At 42.4% G+C, this 15,859-nt stretch overlaps 1 protein-coding gene across 10 annotated transcripts in view; it reads right to left on the minus strand.

Annotated features, from left to right (window-relative positions):
- The window catches only part of BICD1 (BICD cargo adaptor 1), a 194,597-nt gene that overhangs the window by 124,503 nt on the left and 54,235 nt on the right, over nt 1-15,859 (minus strand). For all 10 annotated transcript variants that reach the window (XM_077339927.1, XM_077339919.1, XM_077339920.1 and 7 more), the window contains exons 2-4: nt 15,283-15,495; nt 3,254-3,406; nt 1,399-1,836 (exon numbers count right to left, since the gene is read on the minus strand). In XM_077339927.1, the coding sequence (XP_077196042.1) occupies nt 1,399-1,836; nt 3,254-3,406; nt 15,283-15,495 (804 nt within the window). The remainder of the gene's footprint in view (nt 1-1,398; nt 1,837-3,253; nt 3,407-15,282; nt 15,496-15,859) is intronic.

Here is a 15,859-nt window from a genome sequence, read left to right on the forward strand (position 1 = left end):
GAGGGGTGACTTTAAAGAATGGGTGGTCAAATGATTTCAAATACATTGGTTCCCTTGTTAACACATCATACCCCACTCTTAACATTTAAAAAACACAGCTTTTCTTACTCTACAGTTCTGCAGCCTTTGGCATAAGACTCAAGCAGTGGCTGGACAGATGCTTCTCATGGATTCTTTAGACTGATCCTGCATTGAGCAGGGGGTTGGACTAGATGGCCTTCCCACTCTATGATTCTAGGATAATGCCTAGCTTGTCTTTCCAGTTTGTACTGATCCAAATGCTATATCTTAAGTCAACAGTATGGCCAGTATGGTGTAGTGGTTAGAGGGCCAGCCTATGACCTGGGAGACTGGATTCATATCCCTGCTCTGCCATGGAAGCTAGCTGGATGACTTTTGGCCAGTCACATGTTCTCAGCCTAACTGTGATGGCAGAGTGCTGCCTCAGGTATTCCACCCCCCCCCCCCAATCACACACCCAAGAAGAAGGGACCAAGAAGTTTAGGCTTTGATTTGTTTCTTAGTGGTCAATAAGGCTAAATATGAAAGTAACTGTGATGGATAATGTACTGCAGTTACTGATGGGACATTGCAGGGAGACAGCATAAGTGTCTGCGATAAATGTTTCATCTCGTCTCTGGAGTGATTCATACAATTTTCTTCAAACATGAAACAATTTATTGTGTTATCAAAAGTGGTTGGGTAGGCAAATAAAGGCATATTTGGGGAATAAAATGAATGGGGAATAAAATGAATAAATGAATGTGTTTGTATCATTTAAGGTGGCTAGATTTTAACATTGGTAAAGCGGGGCACCATTGACCGGGGGGGGGGGGTCTTGATTAAAAATTTCATCTATATGGGGCAACAAAACTTGCATAGAATGCATAGAATGCAAAAATAGTATTGTAATATATATATTTTAATCTCAACACAAGTACAATTTGCCAGGTACCCCCAGATGTCCCTCCAAAAGTTGGACAATCTGGTCACCTTACATTAACTGCAAACTTTACTGCTATAATTCTATGGCAGGGGTAGTCAAACTGTGGCCCTCCAGATGCAATTCCCATGAGCCCCTGCCAGTGTTTGCTGGCAGGGGCTCATGGGAATTTTAGTCCATGAAAATCTGGAGGGCTTCAGTTTGATTACCCCTGTTCTATGGAATAAGAAGAACTCATAAAATGAAAGGTAATTGAGAGGGAGGAGAGAGAGAGTGCATAAACTAGTGACTCTCAATTGGAACTCCAAATCCCTTTTCCAAAACTGATTTTCCTTTGGAAAAGTATTCACCACTGGGTTTTTACTGGAAGAATGTGTTTATAACATGTCACCGGACTCCAAGTCCAGTATTTTGTATGACATTTCCTGTTCTAACATTCAAAGTCAGTCTCTTACCTGCATAAGTTGCTGCTTCAGTTTCTGCATTTCAGAGATATTGAGTTCACTGAAGAGATCAGAGACTGGATGCAGAGATTCTCCTTTCCTAACTGTGGGAGTCCGAAAATCACCGTTCAGTTTCACGTGGGGTCCATGAATGTGTCCATTCATTTTGTCATCATTGTTAGGTTCATTCCCATCCTCTCCAAACTTTAATCCATCTACCGAGATATTAATATGGTTGTTATACATGCTATCATTAAGATTGATATACTGGGAAAGTTCCTTCCTCAGATTGTTCTTTTGCTCCCTTTCGTTCTTTAATGTCTCCAGGGCTTCCTCTAGCTGATGTTCAGCAATCTCCTTTAACCGAATGGCATCTTCTAGCTGGCTATTAAGCAACACGGTCTCCTCTTCAAATCGCTTTATCTCGTGTTTCAGACCTTCATATTCAACCTGAATTAGATAAGACAAAGAACATTCAACATACTAAAACTTGGATTAACAAACAACCTGCCATTTGCTGCATCTGCAGGGGGTTATGCAAGCAGGGGGTTATGCATGCCTAGAATGACCAGTTGGAAAAATACAGAGACTAACTGCACAACTTGATTCCTAAAAAAGACCACATGGATTCTGTCCTTTTTATCCTTCCTAATAAGTGACGTGTAGAAATAAGTGAACAGGTTTATAATTTCTTTTTAGAATAGAGCTATCATATGTCATAAAGCCAGCCTATAAACAAAAAGTATTCATCCTGATATGTCTATGGTGAATCTGGTTTAAAGCAGGGGTAGTCAACCTGTGGTCCTCCATATGTCCATGGACTACAATTCCCATGAGCCCCTGACAGCATTTAGTAGCAGCGGCTCATGTGAATTGTAGTCCATGGACATCTGGAGGACCACAGGTTGACTACCCCTGCTTTAAAGGGCAGAAAGGTAAATATGGTCAATTTCTGTTCCAAGTAAACTTGGTCTAAAGCAAACGCTGGCAGGGGCTCATGGGAATTGTAGTCCATGGACATCTGGAGGACCACAGGTTGACTACTCTGGTCTAAAGGATCTTTCATTTTCTCCTTAAAAATAGCTAGGACATTTTAGAGTGGCTATTCAGCAACGGGGTTCAGTCACAAAAGAGAACCCCCCTCCCCCCCCCAAAAAAAACACCCTTTCCCAAGAAACTCAGGTCCCCTGTGTGTACCTAACTGTAGGTTCTGCTGCAGGTACAAGGCAAGACCGCCAGGGGGGTCCTTTTTAGAAGCAGAGATCTATTGACGTACCTGACAGTTGGAACTTTTGCCATCTGTTGTTTCCTTTGGTGTTCTTTTGTTTATTTTGTTGCTACCATTTAGGCTATACCATGCCAAATTCACCCATTCCTTTCAAATGCAATTAATTGTAATGAATTACGTTAATTTCAATCATGTTGTTAGTTTACTGGTTTGGAAAAGGTGAAGTTCATGGTTTATAGTGTCTCTCATTATTGTCTATTTCTTCATGGTTTATGGTTATTCTCTGTAATGCTTGGACATGTTATTTACTTGGATAACTACATGTGCCTTCCATAAAGATTGATTCAAGTGGGTAGCCATGTTGGTCTGAAGCAGCACAACAAAACAAAATCAGAGTCCAGTGGCACCACTGCCGTGCCCGCCTCCCACCGTCCCCCCGTCCCTCCCTCTCGCACACCTTGAATAAATCTTTGTTGGTCTTAAATTTTGTTTTGTTGTACATATGTCTTAGAGGCATACCCATTTCACCAAAAAAGATGAACTAATGTGGACCCTTTAACTTAAATACGCATTTGAATTCTGCATTTGTTATAATTATTCTTTAAATTTCTACCCCGGGAAAATTCAGTTGATGCTTACCTGGTTCTGCTTCAATGTGGAAACCAGCTTTTGCAAAGTAATATTTTCTTCTTCAAGTTCTGTATAGTCCTGAAGGAGCCTTGCCTCTCTGAACTTGTATTCTCGTATTTCATCTTTCATCCGAATTCTCTGCAGCTCCACCATTTCATTATTCTGGGGGGGAAAGAGTCCATTATATAACTATTTCATTTACAGAAATGGCAGAAGATAAAACAGGTTGATAATAAAATAAAAGTATAAACCTTAAAATTACTTTACAAAATGTATCCAACCAGCTGCTGTTCCATTTAGATTGTAGATAATTTTTGCTCTTTATTATACCTCTAGATCACCATCAATAAGCAATACAGCTTGAAGATTCAGTTTCTCTATCAACACCTCGCCTCCTTCCTCCTCTTACACCCCAGTTCAGCTTGATATTACATTTATTTCTGGATGTAAATGTTTGAACCTGAAATACTTCTGCAATACCATCAGTCTAACAAATACCCCGGCTTCAATGAGTTCAAAATTTCAAGTTGGGAGGTGTGTAATACTATAGGAACAATTATAAGGGGCAACAGCAACATGGAATAGATACAGAGGTCAAGGAATGGGTCAAGCAATGCCAGACCTGCCAGGAGGGTCATTCTAAAATACCTCAAGCACCTGATGGGCTGACGGCTGACAACCCTCCTAGACTGGCTCAACCCTGACTTGATGGCTGATTGGCCTCCAGGCTGGGAGGCGCCCGCTAGCCCAGTCCATCGCACCAGATGACCTGATCTTTCTGCAGAACTATGTTAGTGGCCCAGACTGGGTTCTGGTGGCGGTCATACAGGCAACAGAACCTAGGTCCAAACCCAGGACCTCATACTAGGTCCAATTGCTGGATGGCCACCCCTTCCATTGACACATGGACCAAATGAGATGGCATCTGCCCAACATGCCTGAACCTACAATGGCCCCCACAGCCAACCCAGTGTGGGAGCCATCCATGATGGAATCCACTGAGACTTGGGAAGAGGTGTTGGCCTGGGAAAGTAGGGAACTGCCTGACCAGGAGGTAGTGCCAGCATCTCCTGCAGTCAACCAGTGCCCCACAGCAAGCACCTCATTGGTACTCCACCAGCATTGGTACTCCACTGATCGCAGCATGTACATTCAAAACTTTGGCACTTGTAGGACTTCATGTGCCAACTGGTATGTGAACACATAAGGGAGGAGGAGTGTTGTGTCGGTGGACATTCAGAAATCAGGAGCTTGGGAGCAGAAAATGAAATCCCAAACCCTTGTTAGGGATTTGCAAAATCCTGGTTCACAGACTTAAAGACCAATCACAGGCCTCCATTAAGCGTCAATCACACATTACCGGAGGAGTCATGAATGTGTATAGAAGTTCCCCTGTTCTTGCTGTTGTTCTTCAGTATTTTCTGGTTCCGTTAAAGATACTGGTTATTGGAGCTGAGTGTCCATGTCTTACTGCACTTATGAATTTAACATGAACAAAGGGGAGCCCAGACATCAAAAGCCTTAGTTCCAAAGATTAAATAAAGTTACAGGATGTTTATAATCAAGATAGAACTACTTTTGGAGATGCACACATAACCATACCTTTGCGTAAAATCACACAGCTTTCTATTCCTTACATGACTATCATCACAAATTCTTCATCTGGCTTTCTCTTCCACTTTCCATGTATGGTTTATCTACTGCAATCTTTGGCTAATACACTTACTTCAGCTGTTTATCTATGCTCTCATTAGTGTTTTCTGCTTTCTATAAATACTCAGTCATGCAAGTAACCCCCTAGAGTTCTTGGTACCATCATCTAAATACCAAGGGAGGAGAGAATGTTATTTTTGACCCCTCAACAACCTTTCTAAATTATGGTGGAATTTCCTTTTGCTGTTTCTACATCTTCAACCAGGAAATTAAAATGGAGTTTCTTTGGTTTGCGTACCACAGTATCATGTTTGTGTACCACAGTATCACATTTAAAAACTCATGCTTTGTTTCAGCTCTGTTTGAGATCTGTGTTTGTTTTCAGATTTCTGTACTGCAAACCCTATTGTACTGATCATTAGAAGTCCCATTCTGTTGATTGTACTTGACTTGACCTGTGTAATCTGCCTTGAGTCTTAGTGAAAACAGTACACTATGGTCATGATCCTGGAACACACACCCATGAAGACACTAAAGCAGACTCAGGGTAAGATGAGTAAAAAAGTAACTTTTTTGGAGGTCTCGCATCCACTTGTGTTGTTGGAAAGTTTATTGAGCTAACATCAGTGAAGCCGTTCAAACATTAGAAAGGGCTATGGAGATATTTACTGAGAGTAAGAATATTGAGTAGTAGTAGCATAAATCTGAGGAACAGACAGCAAAGGGGAAACCCAACTAAGCCCCAGTGGACTAAGGGCTGCCCCTCCCTGCAAGAACCTTAGGAAGACAGCTGTCTAACCCAAACTTCATTTAAACGCCTAATAAAAACTTACCATTCAGTCAGGTACTTTCATACTCCTCTCTTTTATCTACCTTTTCTCTCAGTTTCCTGTCCCCACACACTTTGTAAAGGTAAAGCACTGAGTCATGTCTGACCCTTGGGGTGACGCCCTCCAGCGTTTTCATGGCAGACTCAATACGGGGTGGTTTGCCAGTGCCTTCCCCAGTCATTACCGTTTTACCCCCCAGCAAGCTGGGTACTCATTTTACGGACCTCGGAAGGATGGAAGTCTGAGTCAACCTTGAGCCAGTTGCTGGGATCAAACTCCCAGCCTCATAGTCAGAGCTTCAGATAGCATGTCAGCTGCCTTACCACTCTGCGCCACAAAAGGCTCATTTCTCTTTGTATGCCTGGTAAAAGATTTATAAAAGATTTATGTCTTCCTTTTGCATGGGCATTACTTTAGATCAGGGGTAGTCAAACTGCAGCCCTCTAGATGTCCATGGACTACAATTCCCATGAGCCCCTACCAGCGAACGGCCGCAGTTTGACTACCCCTGCTTTAGATATTCCCCATTCTGATAAATATTATGTCAGTGTTTAAAACTGAACTCTAAAAGATGCCTCTGTCTTCAAAACAAATTGTGCATGCACATATCTACTATTTCAATGCAACTCCAAAATTATATACGCAATTACTTTTGGAAAGGAAATACTACTCATAGTGTTCTGTATTGCAGTATTTTATATCCCACTCCCATGGCTTAGTGACACTGGCCACGTTTAAAACAATCACTCTAAAATGCTGACACCGCCATTTCAGAGTTCTATTTAAATGCAACCCCCAAAGCCAACGTTACTTCAAGCTTGGAAAAATGTCCTTCACATGAAAAAAAAAAAACAAATTATAGTGCTGGATGCAAGGAAATAGTGTGACTGGGGAAATGGTGTGTATGTATCTGACATAAGGTATATAAAACACTGTAATTAAAGATGTTAGTTCCAATATTATCTGCTTATTAAAAAAAAAAAACCAGAAAGACACACGCAAGCTGTAATTATGTATGAGCATCTGCACGTTCATATCTAAAGCATCTGCCAACAAAAAACCTCCCTGAATCCTGAAGCTTAAAAGTGGATTTGACCATCACAATGAAAGGGTGATACCACTGTCTGACCTCTCAATGACACCGTGTCCTCTTCCTGGATGCTGACTGGCACTGGCTGCAGGAATGACTAAAAATAAACAGCTTGCCAGGCATAGAATAATAGTACACCGCAAAAAAAGGACGGTTTGAAATGAGTATAATAACAGAAGAAAGAACCTATCCTAGGCTATAATAAACAATTCCACAATAAATGTAACTAAAGGTAAAGGTAAAGGTATCCCCTGTGCAAGCACTGGGTCATGTCTGACCCTTGGGGTGACGCCCTCTAACGTTTTCATGGCAGACTCAATACAGGGTGGTTTGCCAGTGCCTTCCCCAGTCATTACCGTTTACCCCCCAGCCAGCTGGGTACTCATTTTACCAACCTCGGAAGGATGGAAGGCTGAGTCAACCTTGAGCCGGCTGCTGGGATTGAACTCCCAGCCTCATGTGCAAAGCTTTCAGACGGCTACCTTACCACTCTGCACCAGAAGAGGCTCATTATAAATGTAACTAAAAATGTCTTATCTCTTCTTTTAATAGAACAACCAAAACGGCCTCCAGATTATAACCGTTTTCAAGTGAGTTTTCATCAGTGGTTGTTTTTTCAACTTAATGTTTGCTAGTGAAGTCCTTCAATAGGATCAAGTCTTCTTGGCAGGATTTAAATAATATATATATATATGGCCTTTGGCTCACAGGTACGGGGAAGGCATAGAATAATACACTGAAAAAACCATCCAACGGGAGTGGCTAGGTTTCTCATTATTTGCCTTACCAACATTTTCTTTACACATTGGGGTGGGGGGCGGTTATCCTCCCTTGAGGATGGCTGAGGAAAGTCACAGAAGGAGCAATTAGAGAGGATCACGAGAGCCAAGAACTTGTTTGCAGTTTCATAGGAAGTGCCAAATGGATAATGAGCTCTGTGGTTTCAGTCAACGGGAATTGAGGGATAAAGTATAAGCTCCATGGAGAACGGCATCCAAGTGAAGGCTTACATTGTAATGCATAGCAATGCTTCTACGCCAACATTCTGATTGCCAGAGAAATAGACAATTTGTCCCAGAGAAATAGACAAAGTTATGGCTGTTCCCTGAGGGGTTAGGCAAGCTGTATCGTTGTACCTCAAAATGGGAATCAAAATGTTCCATAAGCTATTTCTGGAGGACTGAAAGCCAACACAAAGGATTTTTTCCCCCCTGTGGCTATTACTTATGAAATGGTGGTGCAAACAGGATCTCATTCCATAGTACTCTACAGCAAAAAGGATACCTGTATGAATCAGTTTGTTATCATATGAGTTGTACATGGCTGAAATCAAACACATTTGTTTTATCATGCTCCAGTTTGCAGGCATAATTTTATCAAGCTTGTGGCCGCAAATGTTTCGCAAGCTTTCTTGAGTAAAAAAAAGAGTACAATATATGGTTCTCCCAAACATTTCAGGGGAGGAAAATCCTTTGTGTTTTCTCCTAACTACCACTGGCTGTAGTAAATTAGGTGTACCAAAGCCAAATTACATTTTTAGTATATGTATTTCATTGGGAGCCATTTCTTTGAGAGCCAGTTTGGTGTAGTGGTTAGGAGCATGGACTTCTAATCTGGTTAACTGGGTTTGATTCTTCACTCCCCCACATGCAGCCAGCTGGGTGACCTTGGGGTCGCCACGGCACTGATAAAGCTGTTCTGACCGGGCAGTGATATCATGGCTCTCTCAGCCTCACCCACCTCACAGGGTGTCTGTTGTGGGGAGAGGAAAGGGAAGGTGACTGTAAGCCACTTCGGGTAGAGAAAAGCGGAATATAAGTGATGGGAGCTGAATGAGTTAACAGAACACACAGATAATGACAGCCAGGTTGCATACGTGAGTGAAACCCTCAAGTCAGCAGGGATTAAGATCTGTGGATAGTTCTGGTCAGTGCGTACTTTTCCGGGCAGACAAAGAAGTCAGAGTCTAGCTATTCAAAGATTGTGTAAGCAAAAGGTACTGAATAAAGGTTGGGATTCAGAGAAGCCCCAAGAGAGATTCCTTTTTCTCCAGATACCTGTGCCATGTGTGTCCTTTCATTCCTACATATAAGAACCAACTCTTCTTCTTTTTCTTCTTGGATAAGCAGCTAGAATCAAAATGGTACGATTTTTTGAAAGCCTACAAGCTGAAAATGGTCATTCACCAAGCCCGGAAGCACTGAAATTAGAAACAACTAGCTCTGTGTCAAAAACAGTACAAGAAAAAGCAGTGAAATTAGGAATGCAGAAACAGTAGTGAAATTAAAAGCTACTCAACTTCTCAAAGAGCCTCTTGTGGTGCAGAGTGGTAAGGCAGCAGACATGCAGGTTGAAGCTCTGCCCATGAGGCTGGGAGTTCAATCCCAGCAGCCGGCTCAAGGTTGACTCAGCCTTCCATCCTTCCGAGGTCGGTAAAATGAGTACCCAGCTTGCTACTGGGGGGTAAACGGTAATGACTGGGGAAGGCACTGGCAAACCACCCCATATTGAGTCTGCCATGAAAACACTAGAGGGCGTCACCCCAAGGGTCAGACATGACCCGGAGCTTGCACAGGAGATACCTTTACTTTTTATAACTTCTCAAGCACAGCAGATTACGGCTGATTCAGGAGCTGGGGGGCATTAGTGACAAATAGTGTAGAAACAGGTGGAAATGTGCAAGAATGATATACACACATACACATGTTTCAACACTATTCACTAGTGCCACCAACCCCATGATGTGCCAAGACCCCAAATCCTGAACTCCCCTTTCCCTTCCCTATTGAGCCATGTTTTACTGGGGGGAATGGAGAAAAACCCTTTAAAGGACTAAAGGGGAAGAGGTTTACACAGAGACAAGCTGTTTCAAACAATTTTGAAAGTGGAGCTTAGCGCCACTGCATACTCACTGTAATACATGGAGTGTAACACATGGACACTCCTGGAGGAGCAGTATGAAAATTTTGTAAATCAATTCAGAAAAGTAAAGGTGAACACTATTGGTGCAATACTAGGCAAATGAAGCTACATTTTCTCTGGTGTGTGTGTGTGTGCATGCGTGCTTGTGTATATGAATAAACAAATTTCTAGCATGGTGGGGGGATGGAGTGTAATGTCACATTTGGTGGGAGTGTCTGTGTGATGCCACTTCTGGTGACATGTGACTTCCGGAGGAGTAACAGGTGTGGCCTGCTGACATCACTTTCAGGGTTTCTTGAAGCCTGAAGAATGTTTCAGGAGGTACTCAACGGTAAAAAGTTTGAGAAAGGCTGGTCTGTATCATGACCTTCCCTTTGAAAGCTACAGAATTTTATCTGAAGTAATAAGTAACTGAACAGTCAGCTTTCCCCATTTATAGAGAAGAGGGAGCACTACTGGGAAACGTGACTGCTGATCTACTTCTTTTTTGCATCGATTTGCTGGTTAAAAATAACTTAGGTCAATCTGAGACTATTCATACCATGTGGTAAAGAAGTCAATTGTTGGCAGGATTTTGTGCTCGCTATTAACTGCTGAAGAGACACTTTTTAAAAAACTTTGCAGTATCCTCTGATTTCTGAACTCTGATAGTTCAGAAGTAGAATAGGCTGCCTAAGTAGTTCAGCAGAGGAATAGGCTGCCTGGGGAGGTGGTGAGCTCCCCCTCACTGGTAGTCTTCAAGCAAAGGTTGGATACACACTTTTCTTGGATGCTTTAGGATGCTTAGGGCTGATCCTGCGTTGAGCAGGGGGTTGGACTAGATGGCCTGTGTGGCCCCTTCCAACTCTATGATTCGGTGATTCTTGAGAAACAGTAGGACCAGTTTCAATCTGATTTACACCCCATGATTCTATAGATGACTTTTGACTGTAGCCTTGCAAATAATTCAATTTCAAAAAAAGATTAGCCACACGCCTGCCTACTATCACAGATCTGGCAAGGAATATTAGTCACACCTAAAAAGATCATGGAAAGTATTTCTTCAGGCCAGAATCTGAGCTGATCTGTTTTTTCACTAAGGTACTTGGAAATGGCAAACAGAATAAAGAGACCCATCTGGAGCACTGCACGTACATCTATGACGAATTAACGACCAAAAAGAAGGCAAATAAAATCTTCTAATAATACTAAATCCTTTTTCTTTAGTCAAAGAAGGAAATGTGTACTTATCAAAGGCAAGCACTTGAGAATAAGAGGTTAAGGGAATGAACAGTCAGCTATGACTAGTATAATGCAATGTAGTTTGGAATGATATATATGTATGCTTTACTCTGGTCTGCAAAAAGAGACAGCCAAATGCTCTCCTTCAAAGAAGATGATGCCCCTAGATGCTTCCATTCTTGAGAGGATAGGCAGTGGGGCAGAAGGGCAAGATCTCAGCTAACTGCAGTCAGCAATTGATTATCTAATCGCCCATTATTCTCTCAATGTGAACATATTTATTGAGCCCAAGATGTTTCCCATGCGATTCAATCTCAAGTGAATACAAACAAATCTAAATTGGTGTTTTTTTTCCTATTTATCTCTGGAAACTGTTAACCATGATCATTATGTTGTATGTTAATTTACTCTCATGCTTAGCCTATAAGTATGAACTGATTACTTCCATTTCATGGCATTGTATCTGAGGAAGTGTACGTGCACACGAAAGCTCATACCTTGAATAAAAATGTGTTGATCTTAAAGGTGCCCCTGGACTCAAACTTCATCCTGCTGCTTCTACCCACTTCAATCTAGGTTAAGAGAATGACATACTATTGCAAGGATGTAATTCTCCCGCATGCAACCAGGTGGGTAACTTTGGGCTCCCCACAGCACCGATAAAAGCTGTTCTGACCAAGCAGGGCTCTCTCAGCCTCACCTACCTCATAGGGTGTATGTTGTGGGGAGAGGAAAGGGAAGGTGAATGTAAGCCGCTTTGAGACTCCTTCAGGTAGAGAAAAGCGGCATATAAGAACCAACACTTCTTCTTCTTATAAGCTGCTTTGGGTCTCCACTGGGGAGAAAATGCAATAAAACTAGGAAAGGAGAGGAAAGGTAAGATGACTGTAAGCCGTTTTGAGACTCCTTCGGGTAGAGAAAAGCAGCATATAAGAACCAACCCTCTTCTTCTTCATAAAAAGTGAGGTGTCACGAGAGAAAGGGGGAGAGAGAAAGATAAGTTGGCTGGAAAAGACTGAGAAGAAAAGAAGAGAAAGGAGGAGGTCCACAGCAAGATAAGATTACTAGCCTGGGGAAACTGCCCTATGGTAGAGGTCTAACCCCTGCCATGAGATTTTAAAGGGCAAAGCAGGTGGGTGAAGGAAATTGTGCTTGTGTGGAGATCTGTGTTAATTTTGCTCATTGCAATAAAGAGAAACACTGTTTAGGCTGGGTGAGTCAAAGCTGCTCATGGAATACAATTAAGATGTTCTGCAGTGGTGGAGAATGCGGGCAGCCAAGACACATTGAAGAGCTAGGGGGCCCTAGAGTGAATTTTCAGTCTTATAAGGTGGAGTTTGGGAAACAGCAGCAGGCTCTGGTACAGCAATATCACCAGACCTGGCAACAAGCTGACACTCAGCAGGTCCACTTGTTCAAACAGTGGTTTCAGATATAGTAACAGTTCCATGCCAGTCTATGTGATGACCTGAAGTCCTTAATCACTGAGGAGAAGCAAAGAATCATAACATTGAATCACCAAGGGTTAGGGTTGACGCAGATTTCTAAAATGACACCAATAAATTCAACATTTGACACACATGGTGTCAAAGCCCCCTTGTCCCACAAAAAGGCTTTGTATGAAGGCCAAGAACAAAATTCACAAGACTGAAATCATCACTGTCTGGGGTAATGAGCCACCATCAGCCCCTCTAAATGAACCTGAGGAACCAAGACTTCAGCTCTACCAGGTTTTAATCAAGAAATCAGCCTTACAAGATATGACCCAAAAACAATTACTATGACAGCTATAGCTTAAAAAGAAGAGGAAGAGTTGGTTCTTATATGCTGCTTTTCTCTACCCGAAGGAGGCTCAAAGTGACTTACAGTTGCCTTCCCTTACCTCTCCCCGCAACAGACACCCTGTGAGGTGGGTGAGGCTGAGAGAGCCCTGATATCACTGCTCGGTCAGAGCAGTTTTATCAGTGCTGTGGTGAGCCCAAGGTCACCCAGCTGGCTGCATGTGGGGGAGTGCAGAATTGAACCCGGCATGCCAGTTTAGAAGCCCACAGATTAGAACCACTACACCAAACTGGCTCTCTCCAAACTGGCCAAGACCCCAATGTAACATAACACTGAAGCCCCCAAATCCAAGCAACCCCAGGGTTTATTAAAAGAAACGTGAAAAAGTATAAATATAGTGCAAAGCAAGGAATCCTTATCCATGGTTCCTCTATATATTTTGAAACTGCCTGGGGGTGGAACGTGTTCTGCTGTCCAAGTAGGAATGCACCCTGATTGGCCCTGCCCCTACAGCTCCCTCCCTCCTTCCCTGGATGCCAGCCACGTTCCTCTCAGAAGCGCCAGAGACAGAGAGACACACAGTGCCCTGCCAGACCGAACACGAGCCCTCATTCCCTACTATCACTCCTGCTGCAAGGGAGGCAGGCACACCAAGACACGCAGTGACAGGGAGAGGGAAAGAGAGACACACACAGAGAGATCTGCACCTCCCAGTGTCCCCTGGGTCCTAGCGCCCATTGCATTCCTGCTTGCAATGGGCTTTCTTGTTAGTATAATAATAAAAACCAAACTATCCTAGAATACTTATTCAGGCTTTAATCCTCTGACCCAGATATTACCTGGTCAGACTGATGTACAAAGTCCAGAATAGAACATCAAACTCTATAATCCCAGAAGCAGGTATTCCAGCCATGCAAGGCCCAACCTACAGTATTGTGGCAAAAAGACAGGAAGGCCAAAGGTTCCAAAGAGGCTTCAAATTAGAAAGAACAATCTTGCTTTATGTCAGACTGTCTGCAGCTAACTTAATTCAGTTCAGCCAATAATGTATGTTGCTAAGACACAAGATATACACTAGTGTTTACACACAATTATACCCGGCTCCCGTGAAGCGCCTCTGGCCTTGACTATGGCCAGGGCCTTTTCGGTCCTGGCTCCTACCTGGTGGAATGAGCTCCCGGAAGAGCTGCGGGCCCTGCAGGAGCTTTCAGCATTCCACAGGGCCTGCAAGATGGAGCTCTTCCACCAGGTTTATGGTTGAGGCCAGCGCACTAAGGAAGAGCTGTACCCCCTGAGGTTACTCTTATGGCGGGTTAAGGATCAACAACCCCTTTTTGCCCCCACGGTGGTTAGTGGGTGAGGTCAGTTTTTCGCCACTTCTGGACATCTTGTATATTGTGGGGCATTTTATGGGCCTGTCTGTGTTTTAGGGGAATTTCATTGGGTTTTTTATGTATGTTGTAACCCACCATTTTGGGAGTCGTGGGATATAAATCTATATTTATATTTAAATTTAAATGTATTTATATTTAAATAAATAAAATAAATAATCAATACAATCAAGCAACCTCACCCCCACCAGAGTTCTTTGAGCTAATGAGACGAAAAGCGAATGCAAAATGCCTTTTGGGTCTCATCCATGAAGCTCACAGCCCATGATCTCATTTGCACCCGTGTCTTGACTCCATCTCATCCCTTATCTCTCTGACACTGCAAGTCATCATGATGTTAGTTTTCCAGAGAGGAACTTCAGTAACTTGTCTAACAAGGCCAGGTTCTTGACGCGGTCCCCATGCTGTTCCTTTCTTGTAATATGAGGAAGTTGTTAAAGAGAGAGAGTCATTATTGAATTAGGACTTGCAAATGTAGATATCTAAAGTATTTTATTTTGACTTGCCAAATGTTTTGATTGCCTTTAAAATTTCCCTCCTGTGTTGCCTTCAACCTCTTCGTTTGAGGTTCTAAAAGTTAACTATATTAAAAGTTAACTATTTTAAAACAACGGTCTTATTATTTTATGGGGACATAACACACAAGTTTGAAATCTGTGAACAGAATCATAGAATCACAGAATTAGAAGGGATCTCCAGGATCTAGTCCAGCCCCCCTGTATAATGTAGGAAATTCACAACTACAAAGTTACGAGGACTCAGAATACAAGGAATACAAACACTCAGTTTCTAAGAGGTCCAGAGTTGCAGATCTGTCTGTTAAAGACCACAGACTTGTACTTCCAATTAACTTATTTTCCAGTTTTCGTACATTTGATCGCATACCCAGATTTGGGAGGATATGTAGCCAAACATACTGATGGTCACCCTGTTCATACAGAACAGCAGTATGAGAGCTCGGAGCACCAGAATCATAACGACCGAAAAGAACATGTATCTTGAACAAAGAAGGGTAACACCATTGCTTAGAATACTGTCTTTTCTTGGTATCACATCAACATTTGTATTCTTAGTGTTATTTCAAGAATTATTCTTTGAGAAGAAACTTCAAATTGCCGATACACCATATTTCTTCTCAACTCTATTTACCTCCTTCAGGTCCTGCACAATTGCAGTAAGTCGTTCGTTCTCTGCCTGAACATTGGTAACAACAGCTCTACTTTGTTTCAGCTCGTTCTGCATTTCCAAGATCTTCCCCAGATAATAGGCTTCCTTTGATGCCGACTCCTGGAGGAGCGTCTCCTCCCGTGTCTCACCATCTTCAGCAACCTTGCGGTGAACTGAGAAGGACTGTCCAAATGCCTGCAAGAGTAAAATAAGATAAAGAAAGTGCTGATGAACAATGGTTAGGAACGAAGCAAAATTCAAATATTTTAACACTTCTCAGCCAGGGTGCCCCAAGCTACCAGCAAGCCTACATTCTCCTGTGCCATCTTTTCAACAATAAGAATGGCATGTCCAAATATATCCACTTCCTTGTTATTGTTATTGTGTAATATTACATGTGAATATTGTGTGTAATGTTACATGTAATATGGACCAAAACAGGAAACAACACATCTGGGGAATTTAGTTACACAGCCATTTGGTATCTCAAGACTGATTCATGTATATGGGCAATGAAGCGGAAGATATTGTGACAAGTAGTTAATGACAGGCCTTATTT

This window comes from Paroedura picta, chromosome 5 (genome assembly GCF_049243985.1).
Source record: "Paroedura picta isolate Pp20150507F chromosome 5, Ppicta_v3.0, whole genome shotgun sequence".
In the NCBI taxonomy this organism is placed as follows: Eukaryota; Metazoa; Chordata; class Lepidosauria; order Squamata; family Gekkonidae; genus Paroedura; species Paroedura picta.